A 22,726-nucleotide genomic window follows, 5' to 3' on the forward strand; every position below is an offset into this window, starting at 1 on the left:
GAAATTTTTAAAACACTGGGATTACGAGGAAGTGTTTACATCTCAAAAGCCTCTATTATTCCTTCCAGCTTTCTCTGAACCAGAAGCTCTCCTATTAGCCTTGTTTTCTTAACAGATCTTTAGCTACTTAATGGGAGGAGAGTGAAAATTTGCAGATAACAGTAAGATTAAAGGAAAGACAGGTAGATAAGAGTACCTAAAATCATACAAACGTTACTTCAAATTAAGAAGCAGAAATGAATATAAAGAATGATTGCTAAATGAATATAAAAAGTGATTTCTACATAATTTCTCTTTGGGATGATAAAATGTTCTAAAATTGTGGTGATGGCTACACAACTCTGTGTACATACTAGAAATCAATGAATTCATACATGTTACAGTAAATCGCATGGTACGTCAATTACAGCTCATAAAGCTGTTTTTTTAAAGCTAAAAAAATTAATTTAGTTCTCCACCCCCCAAAAGAAATGAAGCTAAAAGGTTACACAGCTCTTATGATTGAGCAAGAAATTAACTACATTAGCCTCAGTACTTAAATAGATTTGCTTCTTCCATGTAAAAGATTTAAATTCTCCAGGTTATGTGGATTTTCTTGTTGCCATTGGGTCTTTTTGTCTTGGGATGGCATTTCTTGGGTAGTAGTAAAACCTAGTGTATGTCTTTTCCCGTAAACCACACTAAGTGTACAGATACTAAATATATTTATAGCGATATTAATGATAAAAATCTTCAAGTCAGAAAATATTAAATATACAAAAACTCAGGACACAGATATTTATGAAAAAAAATATAACTAGGCACTGCACAGCACTCCATATTTATACACAGAACTCTTCTGTCTCCTTTAATCCTCAAGACAACCCTTTGAGATATGCCTTTACTTCTGTGACATGGCAGGGAATTACAGCAATGAACCCTTCTTGGTTTTGTCTGATCTTATTGCAGCTCTTCAGAAGCAAAGCACACAAAAATATTTGAAAGCAACCTTCCAGGAAGGTACTAGCTGGCCAGAAGCCGTGATTAACACAGGTAAGTATAACATGCAGCCTGTAATAACCCTATGCTTGACAGTCTACCATGGCCATTTGTTTTCACACGAATAGCAAAATCTGTATGACAATTGCTTTAACTTTATGTGTAACATGTCTTAGATGTGACATGTCTTAGTGAAAACAAAGAATAAGAGCTTTTGGTTAAAGCCGAAAGTAAGTAATTCAGTCTACCCATGCTGCCAGAGTAAATGAGCCTCACTCTGCATCTCCTTCCAACCCTCAACTTACTAACATTCATTATATCAAAACAAACTCTACAGGGAATGCAGTCTCCCAATGTTCTGCCATGCAGAGGGAGTAAATATGAGGGACAAAAATAAAATTTCAATTTGCCATTTAGTACTAGAGCTAAAACAAGAGAGCTGCAAAAGCAAAATGTTAGTGGAGCATATATTACATCACTGAGGATTTCACACACTACAAAAGTCTAAGTAGAAGGAAAAAGAAACACCAGATTAAATTGTTTCAATTAGAATAATATATGAAAAATGCATTTGTATCTGGATAGTTCAAATGCAAATTCTTTGGGGAATACTATAATTCAAATGACAATGAGGATCTGGTTGTTACTTTATTTTACATGTAATTTACGAAAGACCTAATTCTAAAATTTTAAGTCACTGTAGTGATAAGATTTCTTAGAGGAAAAAAAAAATTGAAAACTGAAACCAGTCTATTTGTAGGCAACACGGCACTTTCTCATGTAATCCAAAGAAGATAATCACACAATAGTGAAAATAAATATAGACAAAGATATTAAGACAGTGTTACTTAGGATTACAAAATTATCTGTCTAGGTAAGTAAATCATGGTCTAACAGTACCATGGAACACTATGCAGCCATTAAAAGCAGTGATATAGTGTAATTTATAGACCTAATAGAAAGGACCATGCCCGAGGAATAGGAAAAGCATACTCTTTTCCATATCTACCTTTTTAGACACCAACCAATTTTTTTAAGAAAAAACTCAACTGCCTTCTTCAGAGTATAAACTAAAGAAAAGGCCAGAAAATGGTTCTGAACCATTTGTGTACAGCTTCAGAACATTGCACATTCCCTAATAACTCTCTGCCTATAGGACAGGGTCTTCGTTGGCTCCCATTCACTGGTAAAGATCAGGACTCTGCCCTACAGCTCCTTAGTACAAATCTTGTAGGCCTGACCTGGCTTGCCTCTATAGCTTAACAAAACTGACATGATATAAAAACTGAACATAGATCCTCAATGGTGACTTATTTATTAAAATCAAGTATGCTTCAATAGTCACTATTAGAAAATTTAATAACATAGTAATCATGTGTGCTAGTTAATAAATCCTTAAGTGCCATATACATATATTAAATTTCAAAGAACTCAAAAATGCTAAATACACAAAAGTTAAAAATAATACTGAAAATCATTTTCATGTCTTCGATTAAGCATAAAGAATTTGGGATCCTAGAGTACACACAGCAAATACAGTTGCAAATAATCAACCCTTAAGTGACTTGTTTTGCAAGTTTTACTCACAACAGATCTGCTTCTCTTGAAGCAAGCCATACCTATATTGTTCACAAGCCATTCTATATTTCCAGGCTCATTTCTGTTTCACAAATGCCACGAGGACTTATGACAACCCCGTCTTGGCAGTATAAACCAGAATCTTATTGGGTGACAGAGTCACTTTCCCTAGAGTTTCAGAAAGCTTTACTAAATAAGTAATTTTTCTAGGAAATATTCACCTTCATCTTTTAATTGGTCAGCTTTTCCCACATCTTCAGGCACTGAGTTTGAGAGAGGCAGAATGTCATTCTGAAATTAAATAAAATACAATGTACTTCCATTTAGCTACATAAAGAGTCATCCCAGAGAACTATAAATTAAAGTAATAATTATTTAGTATATCATCTGTAAATCTATGTCATGAAATCTAACATCTAAATAACACTGTCAGCAAGAAATAGGGAAAAAGTCCCCCCACATACTTTTAGTAGAAAAACAAATATGTGGAATTTTTTCTAGAAAAAAATGGGCAACTGTGAATCAATTTTTTTACTTGCTTTCACTGTATCTAGAAATCCTACTTCATAAACAAAAACAGAATCAGTATACAAAGAATAGTAATAGAATTATGCTCAAAGGATTGTTTAGTGAAAATTTTGAAACATAATGTTAATATGCTAAGAGAAAGTCAAATTCACAGGTACCAAAAAAAGCATTTATAATATGATCTTACTGTTTAAATACATGCACATACATTCACATGCACACAGGCTGAAAATCAAAGACTGGAAAGGTATACACAAAAGGTTAACAGTAGGAATATTTGGAAGTAGGATTTTCAGTCTCTTCTTTATATCCTTCCATATTGTCCAAACTTTTTAAAACAATGGTCATAGATTTATTTCCTCATTAAGATAATAAGCAGTATAAGATTCCTGTTTTTAGCACCTACTATCATCCTCAAACCTCTTTTTCAATAAGGTTCAAACCAGAGTGCTTATGAAAACTAAATGAAAATTCAGAAATGTCTTGAGTGGCACTGGTAACAGTGTATTTTTCCATTTTGGGAAAAGATTCTTTTTAAATTGTGTTGTTTTTCAACTTGACTCTGAAGTTCACAAATGTTTATAATTTTCAAAAAACTATAATTTGTAGTCAGTATACCTATGTACCATATTTAAAATATACTCACCATTACCTTTGTCTTGACTAAAATGTCAATGAACTTGATAGCTCTAACATTGGAAATACACTGTGCTAATTACACACAAGTATTCACAAGTACAAAATCACTATAAAGTATATGAGTTGTTCTCATTTTTAAAATATCTTTATCAGTCAGTTTTTCTAAACATAAAGCATTAGTATAAAAAAGTATAGAATCAAAACGGAAGCCTTAATAAGTAGAGATCAATACTAAACACTGACTGTATAGCCACTCAGAATGTAAGTGTAGTTCAAAGACTCATTACTGCCCTACAGTACTTGCTTTCAGGGTTCCTTCTCCTTCAAAATTTCTAACAAGCCTAGGCAGTTTATATGTGAAAAAAGTGACTTTTGGGGGGGGGGTCATAAAAATGGCATATTGAAAAATGGATTATAATCTGTTCTGTCTTCTAAATCCTTTTGAATTATTTTAATGAAATTGCCATAGTTTTACAACTTTGAAAATTAATTCTCATGTTCATTCAATACATTTGAGCAGCCCATGTTGTGAGGACAAGTGTTATCCACTTTATATAAAAGGAATGAATCCTTTTAGTATATAAACTTAATTGGGGGAAAAGCAGTATCCTAAAAATAAATTGTCCAACTTAACAACCAAGTACAATTGGAGAGGCAGTAGTTTCTTTAACTATAACAGTCCTGATGCTGCTTCAAACAAGTTTTAGACTTTCCCTGCGATACTCTGCTAACAGACACATACGTAATGAAGCCACAGGTGTTAAATAGGAGTGTTAAAGGATTGATACCACAAATAACACCATGTAGATATACTATGGAGCCAGTTTTAAGAAACTATATTTTTAAAATAGTAAGCAACAAATTTTCACAATTAAGTACAATCAGAGAGAAATAGAAAAAAAAAAAAGAGCTCTAGTCAATCAATCTGAGCTTCCTGGGAGGAAAAAAAAAAGTATTGATCTCTTCAGTACTAGTCAATGATAACAGGAGCTAAAGAGTGAGCAAATCCAAGTGCCGTCTCATGCACAAGCCTCTCGGGCATCTCAGAGTAAAGAAGGTCGACTTCTGCCATAGCCATGTCCAGCCTCTGAAATAGGGCTCCCTAAGGATGCCATAAGCTCAGACAATGAAAGAACCACAGAAACCAAAGAGAAGAAAAGGACCACAGAGACATTCCACTATCTCCTTGCATCTTGTCAGATAATTAGAATTCATCTGTTTGATGAATTAATATATAACTGTATTATCCTTTTTCCAAGTATAAAAAGTGGGAGCAGTTTACTGCCAAATTACCATTTTCACTGCAACGCTAAGAACGTCTTCCCAACAAATTCTAGAAACAGTCTGTGCAGTATTCTCAGCCATGTCTCTGCCAAGTTGAAGTATACCCTGCATGTTTCGGCTCCTCTCCTGAGTTCCTCATTCTGTACTGAAGCTTGAATACAGAGTTAGAATAATACAAGAGGTTCACATGGCACCAAAATGTAATGAAAAACCATGTGGGCGGTCCCCCTGGGGCCCTAAACTCACTAGCCTTAAGATTTTTCAATCTTATAGTCCATCTTTCTTGAAAAGGTCAGAAACCAGAGACCATGTAAACAGTCCTAGGGAGCAGGGATCAGAACACTTGGATTTCAGTCTTGGTTTTGCACAATGACCCTGAACCTTTCCCAGTTTAAAGAGCCCCATTAATGGCCAAATTTGATAAACTATGCTTCAAAATGATGATGCAATTCCTGATGATTCCTTTTCTATATGGTTTCTTCCTAAACATTAAGACTTTTACTTTTAACTTGTATTTCATGTTTTCGGGGCATATCAATTCAGATGTCAGAAATCTAAAAACACCCCGATACTGTAAAGGACTTAAAAAGTCAACTATGATATATCATTAAATATAAAAGAAGGTGAGAGGATGAGAAGAGTTACTAATATGAAAATCTAAAGCACATTAAAAGTTATATTTTAGGTCCCAAATCATCCATGTGGACCAACTATCTTATACCCAGGAAGAAGTTAGTTACTTAAAGCCTGGCCCCTCAAATATTAACAATCCAACATAATACTGCAGTCATACTTAGATAATGAGATACTAATGAGAAAACAAAGACAGCTTACCTTACAGAAGGAATTTGTGAACATTTCTGTCAAAGGCTGTGAAACTGCTAGATGTGTATCTTCTGCGCTGATTTTAAAAACTGTCTCCAAGCACTGAATTGCAACTTGAAATAAATTTTAATAGTGAAAAAAAATTAGCAACCTAAAAAAAGAAACAACCTTTTTTTCTGGTAGAAATCTGCACTCTGCAATCTGTGGTAATTCATCATTTTCATCACAGAACATATGGAAAACTAAATGGTTCATCTGCATAAAGATTTCTGTTTATAGACCAGCTATTGAGGGAAGACAACTTAGTTTCTTATTCCTCACTTAAATAAAAATGTTACCTAGAATATAATTTCTCAGTATATGTATTACATCATATTCTTCTTAAAGCACGTCATTAACAACATATTTCCCATTACCAGTATCTTGAATAAAACTTTAAAAATTATCTTTTTTAATGTGAGAAACAGAATTCTCAACCTGATTAAAAATAGTAAGAGAAACAGTCTTTGGCACATAGGAAACACTAAATATTAATCCTGGTGTACTTACTTATGTTAAAATAGTTTGGCTTTTAAAAATTCATTCAGGCATGCAAATTTACCAAGCACCTACTATGTGCAAGGTGCTGTTATAAGGTGGTAGAGATACAACAGTTAACCTAACACAAAAATCACGATTCACGTGATGAAGCTCACCCTTAATAGAAGGAGGCAGACAAACACAGTAAGTAAAGTACATGGCATGTTAAATGTCTACAGGTGCCTCATCCACATTGATGTATGACAAAATAACCAGTATGGCTAGGGTACAGACTGGGTGGAAAGACATGATGGGTGATTATGCTAGAACAAAGTCTGTCACTGGATGACGAGGCACCTTAAATAATATTTTTAAAGGACATTTGACTATTTTAAAGGATTTGATGCTATGGGCAAATGGAGAGCCATTAAAGATTTTAGTGAAAGAGAACAACATAACTGGATTTGTGTTTAGAACTAAAAGTCTAGTAAGAATGCTGAGAATGAATTAGAGAGGGAAGCTGAGGGAGAAAATGGAAGCAAAAAACCAGGAACCCATTTATGGGTTCCTACATCAATGACCTAAACAAACAAGGAGGCTAAACTAGGGCAAAAACAGAGAAGAAAGCATATCCTGCCCTTTTTACAAGTCCTCACTGAGGGGAATGGAGGCAGATTCTTATCCTGAGAGTGCTCTCCTTTGAAAAAGAATTCTCTTCTGGCTCAACAAGATGGGGATGTAGCCAAAATGTCCAGGGTACTTCTAGACAGTGTGGAATAGATTCACTTACATTTGTGTATGACTTTTTTTTTTTAAATTCAGTTTGTTTAAACCAAAAACAAAAATTAAAAACAGGTCACCCATTCTCCCATTCCCCACTCCCTGTCTCTGGCAACCACCAATCTGTTCTCTGTATCTATGAGCTTGGGTTTTTAATTATTATTATTATTTATTTTTTAGATTCTACATATAAGAGAGATCATAGGATATCTGTCTTACTCTGACTTACTATAGATCCAATTACATTTGTGTATGACTTTTAAAAGACACATTATGGTCCTGAGAAAATTACCTCTATCATAAAAGAAACACTATCACTATCACTATCCACAGATCAATTCTCCTTAGAAAAGGGACTGAATAACAAACTGAGTTACCAACTACCAAAAGTCAAAGTGTCTTTTAGAAAGAAAATAATGCACTGTTTACCCAAACCTCATTCTCTCCCTTTCTATCCTTGCTAAGTAGTTGTTCTTGTACTTCAGTTGTACTTGCACTAAACATACTGGGCCACAAGAAAACAGGCTCTCATTGCCATGAAGACAATTAATTAAAAATCAATTATTATTAATAATAATACATGTATGTATATGTATATATTTCTTTTTGATCGGCATCTTTCTTCCCTTATCATATTGGTCATTTACTTTACTGTGCCATGTAGCTAGCTTGTACATGCTTCTAGTATCGTACTTATCACACATACTACATTACATGCACTTAAAACATCGGTCTCCCATTTTAGACTGTCTCCTTGACAATGAGGCCTACATTTTACTTATCTTTTGACTTTAACACAGCCTGGCAAATAATAGATGCTCAATAAATTTAATCTACGTCTTTGTTTACAGTGGAAGTAACAGTTTAATTTCAGAGGAAATGGAAACAATAAAATCTGCAGAAGACAGCACTTATTCCCCCCAAAACATTAATTCACAGCCATGTGAAAGGTGGATAGAACCCAACCGAGGCCTTAACCAGAACCAGAGCTTGGAATTTCACAGCTAAACACTGACAGGGGAAAAGTCCACATAAAAATATGAGGGATTTTTACACTCTAACTTGTTGAGGCAATCCAGTCCAGCTCCTTTACCTCTGCTGCCACTAACCTTAGAACACAGATCTATCACATTCTAGACACAATCAAGTATTACTAAAGGAGGTGGCTGTTTGGGTTTTTTTAAACACAATTGTTCGTTTGTTTTAAAATCACTTTACTGAAGTATGATTGACATGTAAGAAGCGGCACGTATTTAATGGACACAACTCAACAAGCTTGGGGATAAGTATACACCCGTGAAACCGTCAACACCATCAAGGCCACAGACATGTACATACCCATCACTTCCCAACATTTCCTCTTGTCCCCTTTATTGGTGTGTGTGTGTGTGTTAAGAACACAACGTAAGATCTACCCTCTTACTAGATTTTAAGTATACAATCCAGTTAGCTATAGGCACTGTGCTGAACAGTAGGTCTCTAGAACTTATTTATTTTGCATAACTGAAACTTTGTACCCTTTGACCATTACCTCCTCATTTCCTCTTACCCCAGCCCCTGGCAACCAACATTCTGCTCTGTGCTTCTATGCATTTGACTATTTTAGATTCCACATTAAGTAAACACAATTGTTTTGATACATAAACTTGCTGCCAAAATGTTCAGTGTTCAACACTAACACATATTTAGAGAGATAAATGGTTTAGTGAAAAAACCCACCACAGCCTTGGAACTCAGCACTCTCATTATCATTATTAATCCAGAAAAAAAAAATCTAATAACCTGGGTGCAATAATTTATCTTACTTTTACCTCAAGATTTTCATTTATGAAACAGGGATTATTATATGTGATCCTCCTTTCATAAGGTTATACTCAGGAATAAATCATAAAAATCTAAAGAAATTCTATATACAATTTTGCTCCACTTTAACACCAAACAATAATAGTCTGTTTGGTACTGATAAGGAGAAGGACAAGCGAAGAATTCTCAATAATATCATATCCCATCTATACAGCACTTCATACTAAAGCTTCCATATGCTATATTACCTGCCATCACCAATTCTGATTGTCTTGACAGATCTGTTAGATGGAGGGGGCAGAGATCTCCACCTAACAGACTTAGAAATTAAGTTACAGACCAAATGAGTGAGATGCCCAGGATCACTTGATTCAATTCATCAATTCAATTGAACAAATATTTATTGAGCACCTATCATCTGTCAGGCACTTTTCTAGGAGCTTTGTATATAACAGTGAATAAAACAGAAGAGATTCCTGACTGCTTGGGGCTGCCATTGCAGTGGGGGATGGAAAGGTAGACTGTAAACAATAAACTATACAAAGTAGAACAGGGTGAAGAGGATGGGAGTGTGGGGAGCAGAGCAGGGAAGCAGGCTGCAGATTTAATGGCATGCTCAGGGAAGGCCTCATTCAGAAAAGAGGACTTGAAGGAGATGGGGATATTACCATTATCTGGGGGAAGAACATTCCAGGCAGAGAAAACAACTGGAGCAAAAGCCTTTAGGAAAGAGCATTTGGTGCATTTCATCTGGTGCATTCAGAGTGAGGAAGCTAATTTGACTAAAGTCAAATGAGAAAGAGGAGGAGTTTGTGAACAACACATCACAGAAGTCCAAATTATATAGATCCTTTAAACAATGACTGAGTAACATGAAGAGTCACTGCAAGATTTTGAGGGGAAAAATGATGGAATATGACACAGTCTGTTTTAAAGGATCACTGGTGGCTGCGTTTAGAAAAGTCAATGAAGCAGCAATTATAGAAGCAGAGAGACCAGTTAGAGGCCATCACAGTAAAATAAATACTTAGTTCTATCCAGGGGTAATATCAGTGGAGGTGGGAAAAAGTCAAGATATCCTTTGAAGTCACAGCCAACAAGATTTATTGAACAGTTAGATGCAGAGTCTAAGAGAAAGACAAGAGTCCAGAATGATAACAAAACTTTTGGCCAGAGCAACTGAAAAGATGGAGTTGTCATCAACTGAGTTAGGGAAGTTGTGGAATAGAACAGATTTTGGGTGGGAGGAACAGGAGTTCAGTTTTGGAAATGTTCAACTTGAGATGCCCGTTAGATATATAAGTGGAGATAGCTAGTAGGCAGTTAGATATAGAAGTCTGGAGTTCAGGAGAAAGGTCTGACCTCAGGGTATACATTTGAGAGATATCAGCATATACATTTGAGAGATATCAGCATATAAAAAAGAATATTTAAGGCCAAGAAGCTGAACTGTATCATCAAAAAAGCGAGTGCAGATAATGAAGAGAAGAAGATCAAGCACTGGACCCTGGATATTCCAGGTGAGGGAAAACAAGAGGAACAAGCAAAGGAAACAGAGAAAGAGCAAACAATGAGATTAGAAGAAAACCAAGAGAGTATGAGGTATCCTGGAAGCCAAGTGAATAAAGTATATGGGGGAGAGGGATGAGGGAACCATCAACTTTATCAGAGGCAGTTAATAAGTCAGATGAAGACTGAAAACTGACCATTGAACTACCTAACACAGAAATTGCTGATGACCTTGAAGAGAACAGTATGAGTGGAGAGATGGAGGCAAAGGCCTATCTGGAGTACTTAAGAAAGAGTAGGAGATGGGACTTCCCTTGGTGGTCCAGTGGTTAAGAATCTGCCTTCCAATGCAGGGGATGTGGGTTCGATCCCTGGTTGGGGAACTAAGATCCCACATGCTGCAGGGCAACTAAGCCTATGCACCGCAACTACTGAGCCCATGTGCCGCAACTACAGAGCCCACGAGCTCTGGAGCCCACATGCCACAACTAGAGAAAAGCCCACATGCCACAACGAAGAGCCCACACGCCGCAACAAAAGATCCCGCATGCTGCAACTAAGACACAACGCAGCCAAAAATAAATAAATAAATAAATAAATAAATAAATATTAGGAAGGAAGGACAGGAGAGGAATTGCAGAAAGCAAGTATAGACAATTGTTTCAAAGAGCTTTCCAGTAAAAGAGAGACAAAAAAAGGAGGCAATATTTCAGTGGGGGGAGGGGTAGGTAGTAGTATGGCAAGAGTAATTAATTGTTGTTTTTGAATTTTTAAGAAGGGAGAAAGTTTATACTCTGATGGAAATGATCTAGAAGAGATTGAAAATTTGCTCATGTAAGACAAGGAGGGTAAAATAACTAGAGTGAGAGCCTGGAGTAGGTGAGACAGGATGGAATCCAGTCTGCGAGTAAAGGGGTTTCAGTTAGAAAGGACAATGGATAGTTCATCTATGGTATCTTAGTCAGCCTGGGCTTCTATGACAGAATACCATAGACTGGGTGGCTGATAGTTCTGGAGACTGGGACGTGCAAGATCAAGGTGCCAGCAGACTCAACATCTGGTGAGGACCTACTTTCTGGTTCACAGACAGCACCTTCTTGCTGTGTCCTCACATGGTAGAAGGAGTCAGGGAGCTCTCTGGGGTCTCTTTCATAAGGGCACTAATCCCAGTCATGAGGACCCCACCTCTTAATACCATCACACTGGGCATTAGGTTTCAACATATGAATTTTGGGAGGACACAAGTATTTAATCCATAGTATATGGTAATAGTTAGACAGGCAGACAGGCAGAGTATGTGAGTATAGATGCTGGTAGGTGGGTAGATGGGGCAGAGAGACTCTGCGGAAGTTGTTTTCTTATTACTTCAATTTTCTTGATGGAGTAAGAACCAAGGTCATCAACAAAAAGTGAGTACAGGGGAGGAGGTTTGGGGTTTTGAGAAGGCATGAGAAAGTGTTAAAGTGCTCATCTAGAGAGCAAAAATATGAATGAACTTGGAAAGAGGGCAGCATTAAAGGTCCACTTGAGGCTCACGGTCATGAACTCAAAGTGGGACTAGTCAGTAAAGCTGGGTGTTTCATTCCATCTATACAAAGTCACATGGATATGGGCATGGAGTAGGTGGCTAGCTGGATTCAAACAAGGTTGGGTTTTACAAGAAAGGGAGCCATATACACCAGCATGATTATAATGATCAACAATGGAATTTAAGCTGGGTGAGAAGAGGGGTGTGAAAAGGTAAGGGATCAATAGCTTGGAGGTATTGGTAGGTCAAAGAATTGTTGGGGTAGGGATTCTATAGGGAGTGAGCTGGAAAGACAGGCAGCAGAAGTGAAATGTTTAGGATAGAGATTATGGAGAATAACAATAACAAGGTCTAGGGAAGAGTTTCTCAACCTCAGCAGCTACTGACATTTTGGACTGGACAATTCTTTATTGCTCAGGACTGTCCTGAGCATTTGCAGTATCTTTAGCAGCATCCACGGCCTCTACCAACTAGATGTCAATAATACCAGCCCCCCAGTCGTAACAACCAAAATACCTCCAGCTACTACAAAATTGCCCCAAATTGAGAACCACTGGTCTAGGGTATGACCAAGCAAGTGAAAGTGGTTGAGATCACTGGAGTAGAGAAGGTCAAGGAACCAAGTGGGAGAGAACTGGAAGAATCATGTATGAATGTATTACAATTGCCAAGAATTAAGACAGGAGTACTGCCAGAGAGACAGTGAGCAGGAGCCACCATAGTCAAAACATGAAGCAGATGTCAGCAGATGACAATAATTAGGAGTGAGTGACATAACCTGATGACAAGGCTCAAAGCTGATAATACATCAGCTTCACTGTAGTGGTAAAGCTGGTATGAGAACTTAGGCTCCTCTCCTAGGGCTTTTTTATTTTATTTATTTATTATTTATTTATTTATTTACTTTTGGCTGCATTGGATCTTCATTGCTGCACGCAGGCTTTCTCTAGTTGCAACGAGCGGGGGCTTGTCTTCCTTGCGGTGCACAGGCTTCTCATTGCGGTAGCTTCTCTTGTTGTGGAGTACGGGCACTAGGGCATGCGGGCTTCAGTAGTTGTGGCACATGGGCTCAGTAGTTGTGGCTCGCAGGCTCTAGAGCGCAGGCTCAGTAGTTGTGGCGCACAGGCTTGTGGGATCTTAGGCATGTGGGATCTTCCTGGACCAGGGCTCAAACTTGTGTCCCCTGCACTGGCAGGCAGATTCTTAACCACTGCGACACCAGGGAAGTCCTCCTAGCGCTGTTTTAAATGTCTGGAAGGTGGGCAGACATTTCCACATGATTTCATGTTCAATTAAGTTAGACTCACAGAGTCAAAAATAGGGGTTGGTCAAAAACAATTGGCACCACTTCTGACTGCCATATATAACACACAGCTGAAGGCACATAGTTTTGGCCAAATACCATCCTAAAAATAGGACACAACATCTTGGTTTTTAAAAAACTCTCAATTTTCTTTCTGGCCCTTAAAAGTATTATACTGCCTTTGATGAGATAAAAACATCTTTTATTAAATGATTCCATTTATCTGTTTGCTACAGAGCACCATAAACAACATTTGCCTTAGATAACCAGTCGCCTTTATCTTCACAATAGTCTAACCATCAAGGAGGACAAAAAGACCCTAATGGACTGATTGCAATCTCCAACTGTGTGTCACCAGCTCCTCTCACTGCCACCTGGAAAGATAATCTCACCAGATTGCAAGCAGATTTAGAGCAAATGCCCAATTTTCATCCCAACTTCCTAAAAGCATATTCACAAGGGAAGTACTTGCTGAAATTAATAGATGTGTCCCCTTTAGAGGAGAAACAGCTCGAGATGGGCAATTCAAATTGTACTTTTATTAAATTCTCTCAAATGTACTGTCTCATTGCAATAATTAAATCTTTAGGCCACAAGGAAGATGGGCTCATTGAAACTCCACAAGCCCAGCTGCAGAATTCTATCTTGTTATGGCTATACTGAATTTAAATTTTCTAATGCATAAACATGAAGCACAAAAGATGGTGTCAAGGAAACATGTGATGCTATCATCCAAGTCCTGCTCAACTTTACAGATTACTGAATCTAATACTTAAAGCTAACATAGACAAGGGTGAAATCCTCTTATTTCAAGTCCCCCAAGAGGACGTTATCAGAGCTTAATAGTGATATAATTATTAGACTTGCATAGCGCTTTTATGATGACTAAGGTGTTTTCATATATTGACTCTAAACTGGATGCTTTCCTATTAGAAAGAGACAACAAGATCTTCAAGGTAAGAACCAGGATTTAAATCTCAGCTTTGTCACATATTAGCTATGTTATATTATTTTATCTGCTTTCATTTACTTATCTGTTGAATGCAGATAATAACTAACTTAACAGTTACTGTGGAGAAAAATTTCACTACAATATGAATAGCATAGTTCTGACACACAATAGTTGTTCAATAAATAAACAACAGTTGGGCTTCCCTGGTGGCGCTGTGGTTAAGAATCCACCTGCCAATGCAGGGGAAACGGGTTCTCAGCTTTGTCACATATTAGCTATGTTATATTATTTTATCTGCTTTCATTTACTTATCTGTTGAATGCAGATAATAACTAACTTAACAGTTACTGTGGAGAAAAATTTCACTACAATATGAATAGCATAGTTCTGACACACAATAGTTGTTCAATAAATAAACAACAGTTGGGCTTCCCTGGTGGCGCTGTGGTTAAGAATCCACAATGCAGGGGAAACGGGTTCGAACCCTGGTCCGGGAAGATCCCACATGCCACGGAGCAACTAAGCCCGTGCGCCACAACTGCTGGGCCTGTGCCCTGGAGCCCGCAAGCCACAACTACTGAGCCCGCGAGCCACAACTACTGAAGCCTGAGTGCCCTAGGGCCTGTGCTCCGCAACAAGAGAAGCCACCGCAATGAGAAGCCCGCACACCGCAACGAAGAGTAGCCCCCACTCGCCAAAAGCCCACGTGCAGCAACCAAGACCCAATGCAGCTAAAAATAAATAAAATAAAATAAAATAATTTTTAAAATAAATAAAAAACAATAGTCCTCTTGTTGTTAATTGAAAAAAACAAAACAAGCCTCAGAGAATGAAAACACCATAACCTTATTATAAGGTCTCCTTGAAAAATCAACAAAATGTTCTGATTTTGATACAACAGATCATAAAGTCACGCTTATAGCTATTTTAGTCTTTATTTACAATTATAACACAAATGAACATAGAGAACAGGTGCCTACCTTCCAAACTTTCTTGCTCATCTGAAGTATAAGCATCCATCTGACTTTGTTCCCGTAAGAAACGAATAACTGCATAAACTAGGTGCTTGATGGATGACATTTTTAAAGTTTAAACACTTTTCCTTGATAAGAAAAAGGAAAACACTAAAATAAGTAATTTTAAAGAATCAGTGAAGAAGATTATAAATCACAAGTGTCATAAATTACATTAAAAGTAAAAAGCCTGTATTATCTTCACTCCTTTCTTTTTAAAGAGTCAAGAGAGCACAAAGTATAGATATGCTAATGTATGATTTTCATTTACACCCAGTAATATTAGGTTATGTTAAAACTTGCAAAAGTAAAATCTTTCTCAAAACATGTACAACATAGCTTAGATTCTCACTGAATAGTTCACTGTATCTTAACAGTTTATATGGTACAGATCCAGAAAAGAACAGGGGTATAGATGCAGATATAGAAATCCCCAAAAGGCTTTAGTACTAAGTTGAGGGAGATTTCATACTGCTGACTCAGAAGCTGATCCACGCTGAGTATTTTCCTCTGTTTCATGAGATTTTTTTCAAATGTATGCACAATTTACACTCCACCTACTTTTGTAGGTGGAGACAGTTATGTGATGAGGAAATATATTAGGGAAAGGTTATTCAGCCATTGAGTGTCATTTTTAATAAAAATGGCATTTCTATTTAATCAAGACATGTCAGAAAATCATCGCCTAAGTCGATGGATACTACAAACCGACCAATGCTCTCTGCAGTAGCTGTGCTCTCGTGGACAAACTGGAAGCTCTGGGTCATGTTAATTCACATGGAATACTATCGCATCCAAACAGTGGCGCAGGGCCATCATGCATTAATGGCTTATTTCCACTAAATCGAATCATCCATCTGCTCCCCAGGTTCCCTAATTCAAAGCCAGGGTGTGGTACCCACCACTAGGACGTTTATTATTTGTGTGCTTATTTTAAAAGCGAGCCCAGCCAATAGGCCACGGGGTTGCAAGTACTAAATAAGGCCCCAGGGCAGAAGGGTGAAAAAAGAATGGGGTGGGGAGGTGCGAGGGGAAATGGAGAAGGGCAACCTCCTCCGGGCTTCTCCCCCTACCTCTCCCCAGAACACATCGACCTCCATCTCCCTCCCTTCGGTACCCAGGCCTCGCCTTGGCCCTGACGAGGTTTGCTGCGGGTGCGCGGTGCAGGCCCGGTCTGGGGCGGCGGGAGACGGACCCCTCCCATACAGAAGCCCCTTACCAGAGAAGAGGACGCGAGACGGTGGCAGCGGGCCCGAGGGCGTCGGTAAATCGGTCCGTCGCCCCCTGATTCTCCGGGCTTGAGCCTGGCTTCGAAGCGCAGCACTGCGAGCGTTGGCCCAAACTTCCCCGGCTCCCAGACCGCCGCCGCCCCTTAGCCCACCCAGCTGTGCGCTTCAACCCGGCTGATGAGCCTCACCAGAACCGCCCCCGGGGCGGTGCAAGACGCACAGGGCGGGACGCGGAGCGGGCGCGGGGCGGGGCGGGGCAGGGCGCAGGCCGGGGCGGGGCTGAAGTGGGCGCCCGCTTGGGGCTGCAGCACGTGGAAGGGTTCAGGCGGAGCTTGCTGCCGCCGCCGCTCTTGCCTCTTCTGCTAGGCCGCCGCGCGGCTTCCCGGCGTCCCGAGTCCCCCACCCCCAAACCGGAGGACAGCGCGCCCTCAGCCGCCGTCGCCTTTCGGCGCTCCCATGATCGCCCAGTGCTTTTCGGCTGTGCGAAGCCTCCACAGGTACCTTCCGTGCGCGGGTTAACCTTGACCTTGGGCAGAGCGGGGTCTTCTGCCCCGTCACTGCCAGGCACCTCCGCCCAGCCTTTCCAGACAGCACCCCTCCGACGCTCCTGGAACCCTCCCTCCCCACAGTCCGCATGGTCTACCCCGAGGGATACCTGGCCCGGGAACTTGGGGCCACCTTTCCTTCATCCGCTCCCTTGAGAGGGCGTCCATTCCCCTTTGTTTGGGACTGCCTCAGCTGCCAACAGTGAGACTGGTCCCAGGCCCAGCCCAAAACGAATGCAGAAAGATGGTCGGGATAAGAAAATCATTTGACTTTCGTCCCCATCCAGAACTGCAGACCTGTCGTTAACAGTGCCAGCAGCTGTAGACTCGAATAACAATTCTCATTTACCCCTCATGCACATCGTTAGTATACACATCGTTTAACACTCGCACTAGATGCAGCCGCTATGATTTTGCTGCTTATTTCCGTCCATGCTTTCTAATTTCCTTTTTATTTACTTCCCATAAAACATTCGGCCTCTGGCCGGGGCTAACTGACTTGGCCCCAAATGGAGGAAATGATTGCTTGGACACGGTTTGGTGCAGCCCCAGCTGCTGTTTTGGACTGCTTCCTTAGCGCCCTCGCCACACCCCTGTGCCATAGACCAGTAGCAAGATGGTGAGAGAATTAAATTCTTTGCACGGATGCGCTGGATGGAATGGTTTTCAGAAACAATGCCACTACCACCCGCATTCCCAAATCTAGCTTTGAACTGAAAATCTGAATGAAGAACCAACAGAAAAAGGGAAATATGTGTTTCTTGCTAGATCCTTATGAAACCACTTGAGAACCTAGCAATCAGCCTGTAAGCTTTTTAACAGTTTTCTGTTGCCACTCATCTGTGTGGAGCTTTAGGCTGCTCAGTCCTTATAGTTTTGGCGCATCTGAGGACAGTAGTGATCATAAAGAGTTAATGTGATGATTTTAACCATATTTCAGGCTGTCCTTTTAGTCTGCAGGCTGCAAGTGGTATAGCTCTCAAATGAAGCTATACCAACAAATGAAGAAATATATATCTTCCTATAACGCAGGTCTGAGAAGAGAGAATAAATTTCATATATGACAGTACTCAAACTTTTTGGTCTCAGGACCTCTTTAGCACTCAAAAATTACTGAGGACCTAAGAGCTTCTGTTTATGTGGGTTATATCTTTCCATATTTACCATATTAGAAATGAAACCAGGGAGATTTTTTAAGTATTTATTAGTTTATTTTTAAAGCAGTAATAAATGCATTGCATGCATAAATAACATTTTTAACAAAAAATAACTATTTTCCAAAACGTATCCAAAAAAATCAGTGAGAAGAGTGGTATTGTGGATTTTTTTTCCTTTGGGTTTTTATTTTTAATTGTGGTCAAATATACATAAAATTTACCGTTTTAATCATTTTTTAAGTGCACAATTCAGTGGCATTAAGTACATTCACATTGTTATGTAATCATTACCACTATCCATCTCCAGAACTTTTTCATCATCCCAAACTGAAACTCCTCATTATCCCCTCTTCCAGTACCTGGAAACCACTATTCTTTCTGTCTCTTTGAATTCGACTATTTTAGGTACTTCATACTAGGGGAATCTTACAATATCTGTTCTTCTGCAACTGGCTTATTTCACTTAGCATAATGTCTTTAAGCTTCATGTTGTAGCATGTGTCAGAATTTCCTTCTTTTTTAAGGCTGAGTAGTATTCTGTTGTCTGGATATACCACATTTTATTTGTCCACTCGTTCATCCATGGACTTTGGGTTGTTTCCACCTTTTGGCTACTTTGAGTAATGCTGCTATGATCATTGGCATGCACATTTCTGTTTAAGTCTCTAATTTCAATTCTCTGGGATAGGTACCTAGAAGGAGGATTACTGGATCACATGATAATTCTTTGTTTAATTTTTGAGGAACCACCTTACTGTTTTCCACAGCAGCTGTACCATTTTACACTCCATTGGCAAAGCACAAGAGTTCCAGTTTTTCCACATCTTCATCAACACTTGTTTTATTTATTTATTTTTAAATAAGAACCATCCTAGGAGTGGCATTGTTTTGCATTTTTGCAAAACAAATGTGTGACTTATTAGAAGGTAGCTGGATTCTTATATCTGCTAACGTGTTTATTCTGTTGCACTGGTTCGTTTTGGTTTAAGAAGATGAAGAAAATCCCACCTGTCATATGTAGTTGGAAAAAGAAAAGTATTTTAATTTTAATAGACTTTTTAGATAATCATGAGTATTCTTTGATATCACATCAAAGTTTGACAAGGGGTAGTTTTTTTAAGAATGGTTGCAATGTGAAATATGAAACTATCAACGTACTTTTTCTTACTGTTACGTGAAAATCCATAGGTCTCTCTTTCACTTGGAATGGGTCTCTTACCTATGCATGATTTTGTAATATCAAACACTATTCATTTGGAAAATAGTGGCTCACTGTGTTATACATAGCTTCCTAATGTTGACATATTTTACATTATCAAATAATCATATTCCTTAATATCATCATCCCATCATAAAAGTCTTCAAATACTAGAAAGCTGGCAAGCTCATGGTGGCAGATACAATTTTTCAAAATTCTAATTTTCATTTGAAAGCTGAAATTTTATCATCGGTAACAAATACTATCAGTTGTTTTCCTTGAAGTGACAGCCTTACTGTGTTACATTTTTGAGAGGATTTCTGCGAAACACTTAAGTCTGAGTAACCATGGTTTGTCTGTCAGTCACTTTTTCAAGTATAAATGGTGTTCCATGAGAAAAGCAGCTATTTCAGTTCATAATTCAGTCAGTTGCACAAGTGCTTTTAATTTGCACAACCAAATCCTCTGGACAACCATTGTACTCAGGTATTCAGCCAGTGCACTTTATGCCTACTTTGCCACACATATATTTAATGGTTGAGATTTAATAAAATTAATAATTTTTACTATCTCATCAAGGACATTCTAAAGTGAAATTTACATTATTTTTAGCATGAGGGAGTGGCAGTGAAGAATATAATGACTACTAGGACAGTTTGGTGCCATTACCTTGATTTGTTCTAAGGTGCCAACAATCTTATCTACCATTGCTTTTCACCGTCAGTGCAGATGTCAACCAAGTGAAAAAGGTAAATAATGTCTTAGTATTTTTATGAAATACTTTCAACCTCACATACTCCTTGAAGTGGTCTCAAGAACCACTCCCCATAGGATTGCAGACCACATTTTGAGAACCACTGGTATGTGTTATGCATATTCTTTGTTTATGCATGGAAGAAAATAAATGTAAAAAGCCGTACAATTATTACTTTTTTAGAAGCTAGCAATCTACCATAAATATATTAACTCTTTTGTTACTTAGCAATCTACCATAAATATATTAACTATTTTGTTATTTAAGGGCATATATTGCAGTTAATCAACATACTCTACAGTAGTAGTAGTCATCCACCCATGGTTCTTGTGAGTGACTTAATCGCAGAATCTCTGTTTCAAAACCTGTATCTTCCTAAAGGAGTCAGTACTTGACCGACCACATGGAAGGCCCTCTATGTACTCCTGATTGTTTTCCTGTTTCCTTTGACACTTGGGAATTCATTTTAGTGTTATATGAGTAACTAGGTTTTTACTCAACTGGCTTATGATTTCTCTTTGGGTTTTCCTGTTGTTATAGTTGCTATATACCCATTTCCCAAACCCAGCTTTGCAGCCAGGATCATTGATGGGGGTATTTAGCCAATTTCTTGGGAATAAGTAGACTGAGGATCTGGAGATTGAATTGTAGTTGCTGTTCAACTAGCGTTGTGACCTTAATTAAATCACCCAATTTCTCGGATTTCTCTTGAATTCCTTATTTTGTAAAATAAAAAGGACTAGATTAAATGACATCAAAGATTTCTTTCAACTCTTATTGCCATAACGATTAAACCAGAAGAATTTCCCCTCCTAGAGACCAGATTGCAGAGCATGTGAGCCAAGCAAAATGTGATGTACATTATGGAGTAAGGGATGGATGGCATGGTCAAAAAAATGAGAGAAGTGATTTAACAGTACTTAGTCCAAATTATAGCTATAATAGCCCTAGTTTACTCTTTCAATTAAAAAAAAGCAACTTGGTTTGTGAAATTATGAGAGCAATGCATGTTCCTTGTAGAACACTTAGAAAATATTGATAAGCAAAAGAAAATATACACAGTCCACGCATTCAGAAGAACCAATTATTAATAGCTTCCAAAACCTTTCCTGTGTAGAGACATATTTTTTAACAAATATGAGATTATATAATACTTATTCTATTATAGTTTTTATGTAATACAAACATCGCTCCATAATGTAAACACCTATAATGTAGTCCATTTGGGGATGTATGAGAATCCAATTAATCCCTACTTCTGGATATATCAACTATTTCCAACTTCATGCTATGAGTAACAGTGCTTAGATAAACATTCTAGCTATCAAGTTTTTTCCTAAGTCCTTAATTATTTCCATAGTATGAGTCCTTAGCAATGGAATTTGTACATCAAATGGTATGTGTATCTTTCAGGCTTTTGGTACTTACTACATATTCTCCTCCAAAATGTTTCTACCATATTATGCTTGTACCAGCAGAATATGCGATGTTAGTTTCCTACACCTTTACCAACACTGAGCATTTTAATATTTTTTATCCTTACCAATTTGATAAGTGGAAACTTCTCTTATAATAAAAGTTGTTTGTTGTCTGATGTGAGAATTTATTCATATGGGAAGTCTTAGACAAATTAAGTTACAGTCATTAATAAATTTAGCAATATTTATATATCTGACTGTAATTAAATAAAATCGAAATTCTCCCCCCAAATCCATTAGATATATGCCCCCAATTTTTAGAGCAATGGTGCTAGAAAAAGAAAAATCGACTAATAAAGAAAAGGTTTTAAGTACAATTATCAAAAGCTAGACTGAGATTGTTTATAAAAATGGATTTTTAAAAGTTGTAAAGGAATATTTATTTTTATTATTGTTGTTGTTTTTCTGTCACCTCTTTCATTAAGACAAAGAACAGGGCTTCCCTGGTGGCGCAGTGGTCGAGAGTCCGCCTGCCGATGCAGGGGACACGGGTTCGTGCCCTGGTACGGGAAGATCCCACATGCCGCGGAGCGGCTAGGCCCGTGAGCCATGGCCACTGAGCCTGCGCGTCCGGAGCCTGTGCTCCGCAACGGGAGAGGCCACAACAGTGAGAGGCCCGCGTACCGCAAAAAAAAAAAAAAAAAAAAAAAAAAAGACAAAGCACAGAACTTCCATGAGGCACCTAGATTAAAACCTGAAGAACCAAGGAAATTGATGTTTACTGGGTACATATGTATATGCCAAGCTCTGCATTAGGAAGGCGTGTAGCCCAGTAGTCTAGACTAGTCTAGACAGGCTATAGTAATCTGGAGCCAGTTTGCCTAAATTTGTATTCTGGCTCTGCCACTGACTAGCACTGTGATCTCAGGCAAAGTTACTTAACTTCTCTGTGTCTGTTTCCTCATCCATAAATTGGGAATTGATTGGCTGATTTCTTCACTCACCACATATTTATTGAGCATCTATTATGTGCCAAACTGTATTCTAGTCCAGGGACACAGCAGTGAATAAAGCAGCCAAAAATCCCTGTGTCTGTACCTTCGGAGAAGAGACAGCTAAGGAAAATATAGAGTATGTTAAATGGGGAAATGTGCTAAGAGGAAGAATAAAGCAGCAAAGGGGGTTA

At 38.4% G+C, this 22,726-nt stretch overlaps 2 protein-coding genes across 6 annotated transcripts in view; one reads left to right on the forward strand and one right to left on the reverse strand.

Annotated features, from left to right (window-relative positions):
• SGTB (small glutamine rich tetratricopeptide repeat co-chaperone beta) overlaps positions 1–16,656 on the reverse strand; it is a 50,307-nt gene extending 33,651 nt beyond the window's left edge. For all 3 annotated transcript variants that reach the window (XM_007103305.3, XM_007103306.3, XM_007103304.3), the window contains exons 1-4: positions 16,459–16,656; positions 15,207–15,328; positions 5,842–5,945; positions 2,778–2,847 (exon numbers count right to left, since the gene is read on the reverse strand). In XM_007103305.3, coding sequence (XP_007103367.1) covers positions 2,778–2,847; positions 5,842–5,945; positions 15,207–15,306 — 274 coding nt within the window. In that variant the 5' untranslated portion in view covers positions 15,307–15,328; positions 16,459–16,656. The remainder of the gene's footprint in view (positions 1–2,777; positions 2,848–5,841; positions 5,946–15,206; positions 15,329–16,458) is intronic.
• Positions 16,657–16,764: 108 nt separating this feature from the next.
• Positions 16,765–22,726, forward strand: part of NLN (neurolysin) — a 104,237-nt gene continuing 98,275 nt past the window's right edge. For 2 of the 3 annotated variants that reach the window (XM_007103303.4, XM_007103300.4), the window contains exon 1: positions 16,783–16,965. Coding sequence is in view for 2 of the 3 variants with exons in the window: in XM_007103300.4 (XP_007103362.1) it covers positions 16,925–16,965 (41 nt within the window). In the remaining variant the exon portion in view is untranslated. Of the gene's footprint in view, positions 16,966–22,726 lie in introns of all 3 variants that reach the window. The other variant, XM_007103299.3, reaches the window with a different exon arrangement.

Source organism: Physeter macrocephalus, chromosome 8, assembly GCF_002837175.3.
Source record: "Physeter macrocephalus isolate SW-GA chromosome 8, ASM283717v5, whole genome shotgun sequence".
Taxonomy (NCBI): Eukaryota; Metazoa; Chordata; class Mammalia; order Artiodactyla; family Physeteridae; genus Physeter; species Physeter macrocephalus.